Here is a 15,693-nt window from a genome sequence, read left to right as displayed (position 1 = left end):
GGAACCAGGTGCAGATGAAGAGGCTTCAAGAGGCGCTGTGGCTTCTGGGAAGAGGCGGAAGGGATCCGGGAGCCCCTCCTCAGTTCAGGCTGCACCTTTCTCGTTGGCAGGATCGAAAGTTCAAGAGAATGATGAAGGAAGAGGTGAAAGGCATCCCGGTCAAGGTGGCCCTTCGCTGCCGCCCACTTCTCCCCAGGGAGCTGGAGGAAGGCTGCCAAACTTGCCTTTCCTTTGTACCTGGAGAGCCCCAGGTAAGTGGGGAGGGACTGCCTGTTTGCCGATGCCAGTGAGTGGGTCCCATCCTCACTCATCACCCATCTCATCCCTGCCTGGTCTGGTCTTGGCTCTTCCAGGTGGTGGTTGGCAGTGGCGAAAAATGCTTCACCTACGACTTTGTGTTTGATCCCTCAGCGGAGCAGGAAGAAGTTTTCAACTTGGCAGTCGCCCCTCTCATAAAGGGCATCTTTCAAGGTGAGGGAGGCCCTGCCTCAGTGTTGGGGGAATGCTCTCCAGTCACTAGAGGAGGGCCAAATTGGCCAGCCTTAGGCTGGAGATCTTTTTGAGTCTTTTTACTCCTCGGGTGGACTAGCTCTTTGTGACTGAAAACCAGAGACAGTGTTCAGAGTGGTTCCAAGTTGGTTATTGTGCTGACATTTGTTCCTCCTGTAGGTTATACCTCGACCAGTGCCAGAATGGTTGCTTCCAGTCACTTTACAAGTTGAAATACGATGTGACAAGACACTTAGGGATTTAAAAAAGAAAAAAACAGACAAAATAACTAAAGTCTTTTTTGTCAGTCAGCAAGCAATTACTACATTCTTTTTAGGTTTTCGAAGGGTTGACCTCCAAGAGACATTGAGAGATCATGCATTGGAACTCCATCCCTTTACAGATGAGGAAACTGAGGCATGCCGAGATCATAAATGACTTGACTATAGTCACATAGTCAGTTAATGGGAGTCCTAGGACTAACTCCAAATTAGAAGGGCCCTCACAGGCCATTTAGTCTAGCCCAAACCTGGCATCCCCATTTGCTTGAAGATCTCTAGTGTGAGGGATAATGCTGTCTCTTGGAGCAGCCCACTCTTGGAATAACTCTCCTTATTAGAGAATTCTTTACTCCTCAAACTCAAATCTCTAGTCTCTGGGTGACTTCTTGTTCTGATAGCCCTCATGTGTTCTCAAATTGCCTCCTGCCTCCCCTTGGTTGACACATAATCTGGAGATCTTTCTTTCTCCCCCACTAGGTCGCTCCTCTAGATTTCTTCAGCTTCTCGCTGTCTTCCTTCCTAAAATGGCATGTCCTGAGGATGTCCTGGGCAGAGCTGAGGACAGAGGGGACTGGCTGTCACCTCAGTTCTGGGTACTCTGCTTGGTGAAGCAGCCTACTAGGTGGCTACCATATCACCCACTGACTTGTCTTGACCTTACTATCCACCAAAATCCCCAGCTCTTTCAGATAAACTACTGTCTACTCCTACAGCATCCTTATTTTATTTTATTCTATTTGTATTTTTATTTATTAATTTATAACATTTCTCCATGGTTATAGGATTCATGTTCTATCACTCCCCTCCTCACTCCCCCTCCCACAGCCCACTCACAATTCCACTGGGTTTTATGTGTGTCATTGATCAAGACCAATTTCCATATTATTAATATTTGCATTAGAGTGTTCATTTTGAGTCATTATTCCTAATCATATCCCCATCCACCCATGTGATCAGGCAGTTGTTTTTCTTCTGTGGTTCTGCTCCCACAGTTCTTTCTTTGGATGTGGATAGCGTTCTTTCTCATAATTTCCTCAGAGTTGTCCTGGGTCATTGCATTGTTGCTAGTAGAGAAGTCCATTACATTCAATTTTACCACAGTGTATCCATCTCTGTGTACAATGTTCTCCTGGTCACTCTGCATCTATTCCTGGAGGTTGTTCCAGTTCGCATGGAATTCTTCCAGTTCATTATTCTTTTGAGCACAATAGTATTCCATCACCAACAGACACCGCAGTTTGTTCAGCCATTCCCCAATTGAAGGGCATCCCCTCGTTTTCCGGTTTTTTGCCACCACAAAGAGCATGACTACAAATATTTTTGTCCAAGTCATTTCCCTTATGGTCTCTTTGGGACATAAACCCAGCAGTGGTATGGCTGGATCAAAGGGCAGGCAGTCTTTTAGCACTCTTTGGGCAGAGTTCCAAATTGCCATCCAGAATGGTTGGATCAATTCACAACTCCACCAGCAACAGCATCCTTATTTTAGAGGATCATAGATTTAGGAATGGAAGGGAGCATAAAGGTTAAGCTCAACCTCCTGATTTTACAGGTGAGGAAACAGGCTGAGAGGTTAAATGACTGGCCCGGGATCACAAACATAGCTCATTTGTGTTTGATATGAATGCCCCAAACTTTAGGTGCTCTTCCCTCTCTACCATGCCACACTGCTTCATACTTTAGAAGGTGATTTTTTTAAACCCAACTATAAGACTTTGTTTATCCCTATTCAAGTTCATATTACTGGGTTTGGCTCAACCATCCAGCCTTTCAAGATTTAGCAGAGCCTGACTGTCGTCATCCTGTGTATTAGCTGTCACTCCTGAGCCTCGCCTTCCTAGCTTCTTAGTCTCCTCCATTCCCATGAGCTACTCAGAGAGGTCGTAAACATCAAATGAGTTCATACGTGTGAGAAGTGCTGCAAACCTTCCAGCATTCCAGAAATGCTGTTAGGATGCAGCTGGTGGACAGATCACTGGGCCTGGAGTCTAGGAGCCCTTAATTCTAAGCTCGCAGCACTGGCTAGGTGACCCTGGTCAGATTACTTCACTCAGCCATGATTTCTTCCATTGTAAAAGGGAGGTGATAATAGCACCTGCCTCCCAGGGTTGCTGGGAAGATCAAATGAGATAGTGAATGGAAGGCACTTTGCTACCCTTAAATGTTGGCCATTATGATAGGTGATTGTTGTTGTCTGAGACTTCAGTGTATTTATCATTGTGCCTAGATTCCAGTCATGGGTAAACTATCCTGCAGCCCAGAGCCAAGCCCATATTCCCAGGACCTTCCACTTCGGGTCTCTTTCCAAGGTGGTCGTTGGAATCTGTGAATGACAACTCTGGCCCGTTCATGTGGTTCAAACTCCTGATAACAGTACTGCTGTCTAGCTCACAACTGTCCATCTCTCCCGAGGCAATAGGAGGAAAGAATTTGTCAAATATTTTCCTTAAATCCTGGCAAACTATTATGTCTGGCAGTCCCTTGATCTACTAGAAGAATAATTGTTAAAAGAGAAATGCGGTTAGTCTGGCATCTCTCAGGAAACCTTGGGATCATTCTCCTGAAACACAGCAGCCTGACATGAGCCCAATAACCCGTGTGGGTTTAGCAGGGCCAAGGACAGAGGAGATGTCGCCTATACGTGCATACGTGCACAAGTGCTGGGTTCTTGGAGTCTAGATGCAGCCTAAAATGATATTAGTTTTTTCATCTAAGCTTCAACTCAAGAGCAGCTACTTGTTCTTATCTTTTCAATTTGGGGGTTCAAGTCCCTAATATCTTCTGCTTTGTGTGGGCCCTTAAGGCTTACAAAGCATTTTTCATCCCAACAAGGACCCCATTTGGGTTACAGTTAAAAAGCCAGTCATGGAGGAGTAATGCCACTGTATTAAGGTTGTAGCCAGCAAGTGGCAGGGCTGCAGATTGAACACAGGGCAGGCCCTCTGACTCCAAATCCAGCTCACCTTCCTCTGCTTGCCATGGGATTGGTAACAGGAGTTGTTCTGTTCCAGTTGTGAAAGAAGGCTGCCACTGGGATCCGTAGCACAGCTAGGAGACCTGAGAGGCTTCCTGTGGTAGGAGAAGCTTGTTCACACTGGTGGAGTCTGGGAGATTTCTGCCTGGTGGAAGTATGTCAGTGGTTTGGCTTTTTGGGTTAGAGAATACCATTCTTTTTAGCATTGCCAATTGCATTGCTTATATTCTATCAACTTAGAAAAACAGATTTGGGTCTCATGATTTTGATTTTTTTTTTTAACCCTTAACTTCTTTGCATTGGCTCCTAGGTGGAAGAGTGGTCAGGGTGGGCAATGGGGGTCAAGTGACTTGCCCAGGGTCACACAACTGGGACGTGTGTGAGGCCAGATTTGAACCTAGGACCTCCCGTCTCTAGGCCTGACTCTCAATCTACTGAGCTACCCAGCTGCCCCCTGGGTCTCATGATTTTGAAAAGCAGCAAGCTGACCAAGAGTTTAGTCTATATGGGGATTCTGTTTAAGTGAGCGCACGATCTACCTGGATATGTCTTTTCAGCTAAGGGGATTATTAATAACAAATTCATATTAGGCTTCCTTCCTCTTTTGCATGGCTTCTGAAATTTAATTACACTCTTATTACTCGAACCCAGGGTTTCCCCAATTAGGGGTAGAAAAGGCCTCGATGTTTTTGAGACTAGACTACCTTTGCTTGGTTTTTGGCTGGCAGAGCGATGATGGAATTATTGGGTTCTAGTGCAGATAGGCCAGCATATTTGTAGAATGAAAAGGTTTTGAGAACCTCGATGTGTGTGATCTCTCTCTTTTCTGCCTAGGGTATAATGCAACTGTTCTGGCCTATGGACAGACTGGCTCTGGAAAAACCTTTTCAATGGGAAGTGCTTATACTGCAGCTCAGGAGAACGAGCCAACAGTTGGAGTCATCCCTCGGGTCATTCAGCTCCTTTTCACTGAAATGGACAAGAAGGTGGACTTTGAATTTCTCCTGAAAGTGTCTTATCTGGAGGTAAGTCATGGATCTTCTGGCTCTCCTCAACCAAGACGAGTTTAACTTCAGGGGTGGTTCAAATGATAATGTATACGCCTTAGAAAAGCGAATTGGGCAAGGAGTGACAATGGCTGCATGGAAGCAGTGTGGAACAATGGAAAGACTCCTCACTGGCTCTGGAATTAGAGAACTTGAGTTCAGATCCTATTCTCTCTGTCTCGTTGTCCCAGTTTTGCCACGTCCCCTCCAACATTTATCGCTTTCCTTTACTGCCATATTGGCCAATCTGATAGGTGTCAGGTGCTACCTCAGCATTGTTTTCGTTTGTATTTCTCTAATCAAGAGAGATTTAGAACATTTTTTCAGATGATTATTGATGGCTTTGATTTCTTCCTCTGAAAACTGCTTGTTCATATCCTTTGACTGTTTGTCTACTGGGGAATGGCTTGGATTCTTATACATTTTACTTTATGAATTTGAAAAATTAGACCTTTATCAGCAAAATTTGTTATAAACATTTTTCCCGGGCTTGTTTTTCCCCCTCTAATTTTGGTTACATTCTTCTTTTTTTTGTACAAAAGCTTTTTAATTTCATATAATCAAAAGTATTCATTTTCTATCTTATAATACCCTTACCTCATTTGGTCACAAATTCTTCCCTTCTCCAAAGATCTGCCAGGCAAACTATCCAGTGTTCCCCTAATTTAGTTGTGGTATCACTCTTTATATCTAAATCCTATATCCATTTTGACTTTATCTTGGTATAGGGTATAGGGTCTATACCTAGCTTCTGCCATGCTGTTTTCCAATTTTACCAACAGTTTCTGTTAAATAGTGAATTCTTATTCCAAAAGCTGGGGTCTTTGGGTGTATCAAACACTAGGTCAAATTGGACCTTTAAAAGGTCTTGTTAATTTGTTGTTCAGTCATCTTTCGGTTGTGTTTGATTCTTTGTGACCCTACTTGGGGTTTTCTTGGCAAAGAGACTGGAGTGGTTTGCCTTTTCCTTCTCTAGCTCATTGGACAGATGAGGAACTGAGGCAAGAGGGTGAAGTGACTTGCTCAGGGCCACACGGCTAGTAAGTATCTGAGGCCATAATTGAACTCTGGAAGATGAGTGTGAATCTCTCTGATTTCAGGCTCAGTATTTTATCCACAGCATCTCCTAGTAGCCCTCAAAAGATCTAATGTTGGGACAGCTAGGTTGTTCAGTGGATTGAGAGCCAGGCATAGAGATCCTGAGCTGTTACCTGGACATGAGCTATTTGAACTTCTCTTGTATGAAAGTGTCGTTTGCCCCCTTTGATCTCCTAAGTATCTAGGGGTGTGCAAAGGAAGGACATTTACCTTTCTTCCTACCTGCATACCTGGCATGAGCCTAAACTTGACCTGCAGCCTAGGACAGGACAAAGGGAGCCAGGAGGTTATAAAAAGGGTTAAGCAGGAAGCTCATACTCTCTGTCTCTGGCTTTCTGTCAAGGAAATCTCCGTGCTGGGGTCTGCTGGAGCAGCCACATGAAAAATTAGAGTAGGGTCTCTTTTCTTTCTTGCTCTCATCTTTTACCTATCCAAGTAATCCTAATAAAATTTGATTGAAATATAAGGACCGGATTCCCATTTTAATCTAACAGGGGATAAAAGCAGCAATGAAGGTGGTAGCTCCTGGCACCAAAGAGCTGGATTGCGGGGCACCTTTCCACTCTATTCTTTTATATCTGTCTGCTTGCTCTTTGACTATAAAGAAAAATCTTAGCTTATAAATTATCTTTTGGGGAAAGCGAGGTGGAACCCGGCCTAGAAATGGGGAGGTCCTGGGTTCCATTCTGGCCTCAGACACTTCCTAGCTGTGTGGCCCTGGGCAAGTCACTTAACCCCCATTGCCTAGCCCTTACTGCTCCTCTGTCTTAGAACCAATGTGCAACATTGATTCTAAGATGGAAGGTTTGTTTTGGTTTGTTTTTGGTTTTGGTTTTAAATAAACAAATAAATGCATTATCCTTTAGTATGAAAATGAAATCTCTGGAATGTAATTTTTGATTTTGAGGCTATTATTGTTATTTGGGAAAATGGATCTCCCTATCTGACCCAGACTAGGGGTGCATCAGCCAAATGTCACCACTAATCCCCGAGGGATCTTTGACTCTCTCTGTTTCTAGCCCCTTCTTAGGAAGCCTGGTTCCTCCAGGCCCACTTATTCTCTTGGGGCGGGGTATATTGTAGTCACCTTAGCGCACTGCATCTCAGAGCTCCTGGGCCTCCCCTGAGCACAGACACCACCATCCAGGCCTAGCCCAGAGAGACAGCTTTGATGTTTTTCATTTCTTGTTTTTAACAGATCTACAATGAGGAAATTCTAGACCTTCTGTCCCCATCTCGAGAGAAATCCTCACAGATAAATATACGGGAAGATCCTAAGGAAGGAATAAAGGTAAATTGCTTTCTCTTTGTGATGGTAACCCTTCTACGTGCCTAGTGTGTGTAAGGTACGTTACAAGTGCTGCTGGAGATGCAGAAATCAACATTCAACTGTCCCCACCCTATATAAGTGACTGTGAGCATCACACCTCCAAATTCTTGTAGCCCCTATTTCCTTGAAACCAGGGTATGCTAAGTATATTTCTGGATGGAAACTTTTGGGGGTAGAGGCACGGAAGAGAGAAAGCCACATCTAAGAGTTCTCTTAAGGATTCCCATTCCTATTTATATCCATGTGGATAGCGAAGTATTCGGTGAGGACTTGCTTAGAATCCAGAAGCTTAGGGAGTGTCATGTCACTTGCTTAGGGAATCCAGAAGTAGAAGTCATATTTCTTGCCCTCAAGTAGTTTAAAGTCTGATCCGGAGAGGTCAGACATCTCTGAAATGCTTTGGATCATTGCCTTTTATTTAGTGTTATATTGGCAATAAATCCTCAAAGAGATCAATGAGTATTAGCACAGTCAGGAAAAGCTTTATGGGAGAGGCCTAAGTTGAATTCAGCCTTCCAAAGATGAGTAGAGTTTGTAGATGAGGCCATTCTAGGCCGAGAATGTAAGATGTGGACAAGTCCTACCCCCTTGCCTCATTGTGGCATGGAGGCTGTGTCAGTGGAACATACGCTCAGACATTTTCTACCAAACTGAAAACACTTGGAGGTGGACCAGCCTAGTTAGGTAGGGAAGGGCTCATCACCAGCAGGCTGGCCACCAGGTGATGAATTATTTGGCCATGGCAACCCATGAAACAGATGAAACTACATTTTTGTGAGACCCCCTTCTCCTTCCGCGGTGATGGTGGCGGAGTGGCGTGAAGCGGGGCAGAGGGTGCTAAGAATCCCCATTTTAGACTATATATAAGCCATTAATTTAACCGTTGGTACTCTAAACATAAACTCTTTGTCCGACAACCAATGTGTTGAAGTACTCCTGGAGGAACTGGATTGTATCAACATTGATGTTTTTGCTATAAATGAAACCAGAAGACCTAAAGAAGCGGCATCTCCATGGCCAGACCACTTGGGCTCTGCTTGGAGTGAATAAAGGAATCGTTGGAGTGAGTTTCATTGTGTGCCCAAAGATAAAAAGCAAAATTCTCCTTTTGCGGAATACTTGTGTAATCTCGCCTTGCATTGTTCATAACAAGCATAAGCCAGAAGACCAACATAAAGATAATTGCAGCTTATGTGGCAAGATCTGTTGCAAAGGATGAAGCAGAAAGACTCTATGAAGGACTTGACAAGATTCCGCAAACTAAGTTTCCACATAGGTCAGGATACTAGGTGTAGGGCAAAAACATCGCCTCCCAAAAGACTGCCAGTTTCACAACACCTAATAAAGGGCTAGTTCCATGCGTGGCAATCATTTCCAAATCAGCTGTCTGTAGTTAGACCTTGGGTTAATTGAAACAAAGGTCTGAAGCAGCACCGTGTTAGAAGAAAGGTTAACGATAAGAAAAGATTGCGTGTGATTATAACAGCTCTGATCGCTTCGAATGAACTGACACTGAGCAGCATGGAATGGACTAAAAGTCATATCTGCTCTGGTGCCCATGATGTCAGAGAGCATTTTAGCCCCCACAAGCAGTTTTTAGAAGGAGCCATAACTCTAGGCAGCAAAACATTTCTTTCGGCTTGGCATCAAGTTCATCATAGTTGAGGACGACATCTGTTTGAGTACCGGCTCATTCTAAAGCCTCTTGGAGAAAAATAACAGATGATCACAAACAGGGTTCCACAAAACATCGAAAAGAAGTGGTGGGAGAGAGGAGTTTGCAGAAAAGTTTGGCACAAGACCCAGCTAAGCCTCATCATCTTGTGAGAACTGGTAAGTGAAAATGGAAGGACAACAGCATAGAGCAGATTCGTTGAAGCAGTCAAGTACCATTGCTGACAGTGGAACCACCAGATTTAAACATGAAAACATCAGTTGGGCTAATGTTAATTGAAATTTGGGAAATGCCATTTAAAAGTATATATATATTTTTTCTATGGACACGTGGGAACTATCAAACTACATTTCCCGTGGTCCAGCGGGTTTCCGGTTCCGGTTCTTTGGGCGTGGGAATGCCTGTGTCACCACGCAGGCAACAGTTTAAAATGAGAGGAGAATCGAAAGTAAGCCCTCTTTAGCTACTCTTTGGCCAGCAGGCAGGGAAGAGAGGAGAGGTAATAATAATGGAGGAGGCGGCAGTTTTGAATTCTTACTGGCGCGTGGTCTAATGATTTATCTCTATCAGCATGGCTTTAATTAAAATACTAATTTATATATTTATATCAGTCTTCATTATTTTTTATCGTAACACTATGCAAGGAGCTAGCAAGAACTTTTAAGAAAGCGAAGCTGGATAGAGCTTTGGCACCTTCCTGGACATGTAAAGAAGACAAAACCTTCACTAGAGGAGGCATAAAAAGAATGGAGAACTCACTGTATTTATTACCAGAAAAGGGCTACTGAGCTGACTAAGCTATCGGCCTCTCAATTACATACTGCTTTCTTATCTCTGAAAAGTCTTTGAGAGTGGAGCGCACACTTGACAAGAATATCTGGATTAAAACTAGGAGAAGGGAACAAGCAGACTTTTGCTGATGACTTTCCAACAGCTTACATTTCCTGACTGAGAGCAGTAGAGAATATAGTGTCCTTTTATGTGGGTTCTGTTGATTTGAAAAAAAACAAACCCCCATTGACTTGGGAGAGCAAAACCTTGCCTTCACAACTTCCCACAGTGCATCACTTGTCTGACGTGTGTGTGTTGAGGCCACACACGCTCTCTTGATGATGCAGCTGGTCATCATTCTCAAATAAGGTGTGCAACTGGGAAAGAAATACTCATCCGAGGTGTTTTACACTGAACATCCTCCACAGGAGTTGAGTCCAAATGCAAGAGGGATTCCCCATAGACTATGACTTCCTTTTCAGGGATAACATTGCTCTGATTGTATCAAGCCTTCAGATAGGATAGCAGGCTGGTCTGGTAATCCATACCTAGCACCCAGATAAGCATTTGGATGAACAGTCCATTGACTTAGTCCACAGTATAGACACTTTGACCAGGCAATGCAAATTAACAGTGAGTGGCAGGGCCTAGAATTGAATAGGAGGAAAAGAACAGGCTGAATAACATTTGGGAAAGCATGTAAGACCATCTTTTCACCATCAGTATTTTCCTAACAATGCTACATGGCTGCAGAGCATAGAGTCCCACGATCCCTGAAGAATCCAGATTAAAGACAGCCCACAGGACAATGGAGAGACACCTCATGGGTACATATAGACGGGATCATATTCCCAAAGGTGACTTACACATAATGGCACAAAAGATATAATCAAAGACACTGTCTAAGCTCAGAAGAAGAGTTGGGCCAGTTATGCACTGAGAGCAGAAGATAATATATCACCCTAAGTGTTACGTTAACTTTTAACAAAATGTTCAAAGACCCCCGAGAAAGACTTCTGGCATGCCGACAGAAGAATTATGGAAGGACGTGGCCAAGAATCACACAGGATGAGAAGGCGTGGATGGGTTGTGATCTATACTGGTGAAGGGAGTACCCACATCGGATGAGATCACTGATCCATTGAAGTATGAAAGTACAAGGTACTGTGCCAAAATGCCCTGGGGCAGGGATGGGGGTGGGAGAGACAGGAGAAGGACCGAGTAGGCCTAATCTAAGTATTGAAAAAATCCTATACAAGGGCACCTAGGTAGCCCAGTGGATAGAGAGCCAGGCCCAGAGATGGGAGGTCCTGGTTTCCAGTCTGGCTTCAGACACTTCCTAGCTGTGTGACGCTGGGCAAGTCACTTAACCCCTATTGCCTAGCCCTTAACTGCTCTTCTGCCTCGGAACCAATACTACTCAGTATTGATTCTAAGAAGGTATGCATTTAAAAAAAAAAGTAGTCTACAACAAATAGTATGGGGTATTGAAAAGAGCACTGGGTTTGGAGACAGTTTGGAATCCCAGTTCTTCACCAGGAGGTGACCGTGAGACCTTGAGAAAGTCACTTTGCCTTGTTGGACTTTGCACTAGCTATTATAAAAGCTAGCTATAGGACTAGATGATTCCTAATATCTCCTGGCTCTCAGGCCTCTAATCCTGTGAAGATTAGATGAATGACACAAATGAATATTTGTAGGAGGAAAGATCACTTTTTCTTGAGGTTAGGAAAGGAGCAGAGTGCTAGGTAGGACTTTGAGAACTAGGCTTAGAAATGAAATGTGTGGAAATGCCCCCTGCAGTTTGGGTTGGGGACTTCAAATGCTTAACCTCCTTGCCTCTACCTCCCACCCATCCCAAATAATTTTTATTGGATAGAAATGTGCTCAGAGACGTTTGGGGGCACTGAATTAGATAGCAGAGTCATACAGTCCACTCTGTACCTGAACAAGAATCCCTTTTGTGATCTATGCAGCCTTTCCCCGAAGACCTCTAGGAACCCACTTCTCCTGGTGCCACCTGTTCTACTTGTGGCTAGCTGTTACTCCTAAGAAGATCTCTCTGTCAAACCGAGATTGACCTTTTTTGCATTTCCTACCTATTGATTCTCGTTCTGGCCTCCGGGGCCAAAGCTCAATAAGTCTCATCCCACATGACTACACTTCAGAGACAATTATCCCAACTCTCAAATCTGTGACTCTCCACCCCCCCCCCACCTCCCGCCCCACCCCATCTTCTGTAGGCTAAACACCTCCAGTTTTTTTTCAACGAAATCCTCATATGGTATGATCTCGCAGTGTAATTTCTCCTAAGGACCTTCTGGATGCTAGGACTCCCAGGTATTTAGGCAAGGATTGAAGGGATTAGGTTTGGGTCAGATCAGGCATTGAGTCAGGATTCTAAGTACCCAAATAATCAATAAATTGAGTTTTTAAGTGCCTACTATGTGCTGGGGGGTTGTAGATCCAAAAAGAGGCAAAGGGCAGTCCCTGCCCTCAAGGAGCTTCCAACCTGAATGATGAAGGTCAGACCTGAAAAACACTTAAACAGGCTATTCGGGTCAAAACTTTCAACCAGCAATTGGAGATATACATTTGGAGATCGGGGCTAAAGGTAAAGAATTGGGAGTTATGATAAAATCGGTCTTTATTATGGAGTTGGAAGGAACTCTAGATATAATCTAGTTCATTGATGGGCAAACTATTCCCCGTGGGCCGGATCCAGGCGTATTTTGCCCATTACTGCCTTAGGCAATATGTAGCGATTAGGGAATTGCTTAAGGCAGTGATGGGCAAACTACGCCTGGATCCGGCCCACGGGGAATAGTTTGCCCATCAATGAACTAGATTATATCTAAAGATCTAGTTCAATCCCTTCATTTTAAAGATGAGAGAACTCAGATCCAGAAAAAAAGATTTGCTTATGATGGTACAACTAACTACTAGTCATCCCATAGTAAAACTGTGGAGAAGACGGGGAAGGGCAAGAGGCCAAGTAGGGAGAAGGTGGAAAAGAGAAACAATTGTACCACATTCTTTGTCTTACGGTGTCGGGTCTAGGGGAGCTCTCAGTCAAGACTACCCTAAAACTAGAGATAATTTTCTAGCCCTAAAGAACTAGCCGTTTTGCTTTGGGGCCTCTGGTGAAGATTAGAGACCTAAGAGCATCCTGCTACCCACCTTTGTGTCTCCTAGAGTGCACAGGTCTAGGGTTCTCGCCAACTTTTGCTATTGACTCTACGGTCCTTGGCAGAAGTAATCATTAAAGCATTCGAGGTTGTATAAGTGTAAGACTTATACAACTAGCTTGTAAACTTATCCTGAGGCATAAAGATAGTACTTTCCCCTCCTCTAATCTTACTTTTCATTAGGCACTTGAGTTATCAAGGGGAAATTTTTTTCTTCCTTTTGAATTAGATCATAGGACTCACTGAAAAAACTGTTTCACTTGCCATGGACACCGTGTCCTGCTTGGAGCAGGGCAACAACTGTAGGACTGTGGCCTCCACAGCTATGAACTCCCAGTCTTCCCGATCTCATGCCATCTTCACCATCTCTGTAGAGCAGAGAAAGAAAAGTGACAAGTAAGTTTCTAATATTTGTAGTCAACATTTCGCATGTATTAACTGCTGAAGTTGAATGTGCTCAAGTAGGGACTGCTAGGTGGCTCAGTGGATGGAGAGCCAGGTCTGGAGACGGGAGGTCCTGGGTTGCAGTTTGGCCTCAGACACTTCCCAGCTGTGTGACCCTGAGCAAGTCCCTTCACCCCCATTGCCTAGCCCTTACTATTCTTCTGCTTTGGAGCTAACACTTAATATCGATTCTAAGCCAGAAGGCAAGGTCGAATTGGTATAACACTGGATGTGTTGGTAAGGTGGCGTGAGTTAGCTTTGATAGTCACTTCTTTCCAGTCAGCTTCAATGCCGCGTCTCCTTATCTTGATTACAGGAATAGTACCTTTCGTTGTAAGCTGCATCTCGTGGACTTGGCTGGTTCAGAAAGGCAGAAGAAGACCAAGGCTGAAGGAGATCGTCTAAAAGAAGGTAAGAACGTTTAAGCTCGTTATGGTAGGCAAATGTCAGAGGCCCTTAAATCCATTCCTATTGCTCCTAAGGTAAAAATAGGAAGTGGCATTTGTAGGAAGCAGGAGTAAGTTGACAGGAGATACTGGTTGACAGCAAAGGAAGCAAGTAGAATACTCACATTTTACTATGCAATGGGCTAATAACCTAAGCACCTCCTCAAACCCTCTGAACTCCATTGGACTAAATGTTTGGCACCAGCTTTCCACCTGATTTTCCTCGAGAAGTAAGTGGGACTCAAATGTTTCTCAAGACACTGTTCTTTTGCCCATTTTAGGAAAAAGAATTCTAAAGCCAGATCAATCTACAGACTTTTGATTTCTTGGTTTCCTTACTATTAGGTATTAATATTAACAGAGGACTCCTGTGCCTGGGAAATGTAATTAGTGCACTCGGAGATGACAAAAAGGGTGGCTTTATCCCCTACAGAGATTCCAAGTTAACCCGTCTGCTTCAAGGTAAGCCCAAATAGCCTCTGAGCCAATTGACAGTATCTCAGGTTAATGATTTGGCAGTGGTAGAAACTGGCCAGTGATGAAATTAAAACGTTGCTTTATGTGCGGTATGGGTCTGTCACCAGGTAAAAGGTAGTAAGGATGGTGAGCGGCTTTGGGGGACAACAGGGAGCTGGCTTCTTAGGAGATTGCAAATGCCAAAGAGTCTGAAGCACACCCAACAATGCTTAACCCACTTGTAGCTAAAAGTGTTGCTCAGCAATATCTGTCAGATTATGGGCCTTGATGTTCAGGGAAGATTCCTTGCTGGGTTAAGCTTCACCAAGAGGGGGCGTCCTAAGCATGTCGAATGGCAGAAGTGACAGTCATATGATTGGACTAGGCCTTAGTGACTGATCTGAAGAATAGCAGGAAGCCCTTTCTCCAGTGGCATTAGAGGACAGGTAGAGCAACTGAGCTGTTTCACAGTTGGGTAGGAGCTATGCTTCCTCACCATAAGGCCTGCAAGGGCTCTTAGAGCCTTGGAATTTGAATTCCTCAAGCAAGATGGACAGCTTTCTCTGCATCCTTCTCCCTTGGTTTGGACTCAATAGTACTGTTCTCTTCCAGATTCACTAGGAGGTAATAGCCACACTCTTATGATTGCCTGCGTGAGTCCCGCAGACTCCAATTTAGAAGAAACAGTCAATACGCTGCGCTATGCCGACAGAGCAAGAAAAATCAAGAATAAGCCCATTGTCAACATTGATCCCCAGACGGCTGAGCTTAACCAGCTGAAGCAGCAGGTACCTGAAACTCGATTCGATGGGGAGAAAGTCACCAGCATGTGCCAGCAGTCAACAGCATCATGCATTTGAGTTATTGATTCATTTGTCATTATCGTAAATTTAAAGGAATAACAGTTTAGTAGAACTTGTTAATCTTGACTTGTAGGGGAAGCTGTTCCTAGCAGTAGTGGCTCTTTCTATTAGACGGTCTGGCCAGTTTGAAAGCATTCATGGACTTCCACTGGATTCTTCCTTTTGCCAGGCCCTAAAAATTACTTGAGCCCAAATCTCAGAGCCATGGAGCTAGTCTCCAGTGAGATAGAGATGAGATTCTCAGAGATATAGAAGAGAGTTTCTGGGCCTGGGTACCAGAGATCTCTGTTTGCCTTTGGTTAAACATGCAGTAGTAGAACCAAGAAAAGCCAGTTGTCTTTGTCTCCCCCATCTGATATACAGTCATTGAACCCTCACTAAAGAGCTACCAAGGAAAATCCTAGATTTTAAATGGTCAGTCTGAAAGACATCTCGGAGCTGACATAGTCTAACCCTCTTGTTTTAGAGGAAGAAGTGTGTAAAAGCAAACTCGTTAGCTCTTCCTCCTAGCCTCTTTCTTTCTGTCAATTGAATCGCCTTTGTTCTAGCCCTCCCTTCATTCATTCTCCAGTCCCAAATCCTATCCTGTTCCTCTCCTACAGGCAGAAACTATCTCAAATCTTTCTCTCTGA

At 44.1% G+C, this 15,693-nt stretch overlaps 1 protein-coding gene across 1 annotated transcript in view; it reads left to right on the top strand.

Moving 5' to 3' along the window:
• Nucleotides 1-131: 131 nt before the first annotated feature.
• The window catches only part of KIF4A (kinesin family member 4A), a 45,051-nt gene continuing 29,489 nt past the window's right edge, over nt 132-15,693 (top strand). The window contains exons 1-8 of the mRNA XM_044682861.1: nt 132-251; nt 354-471; nt 4,579-4,769; nt 7,087-7,179; nt 13,082-13,248; nt 13,613-13,707; nt 14,088-14,204; nt 14,811-14,986. Of these exons, the coding sequence (XP_044538796.1) occupies nt 132-251; nt 354-471; nt 4,579-4,769; nt 7,087-7,179; nt 13,082-13,248; nt 13,613-13,707; nt 14,088-14,204; nt 14,811-14,986 (1,077 nt within the window). The remainder of the gene's footprint in view (nt 252-353; nt 472-4,578; nt 4,770-7,086; nt 7,180-13,081; nt 13,249-13,612; nt 13,708-14,087; nt 14,205-14,810; nt 14,987-15,693) is intronic.

The sequence above is a fragment of the Gracilinanus agilis genome, chromosome X, assembly GCF_016433145.1.
Source record: "Gracilinanus agilis isolate LMUSP501 chromosome X, AgileGrace, whole genome shotgun sequence".
In the NCBI taxonomy this organism is placed as follows: Eukaryota; Metazoa; Chordata; class Mammalia; order Didelphimorphia; family Didelphidae; genus Gracilinanus; species Gracilinanus agilis.
Note: the sequence above shows the minus strand (reverse complement) of the source record. Positions and strands in the feature narration are given on the sequence as shown.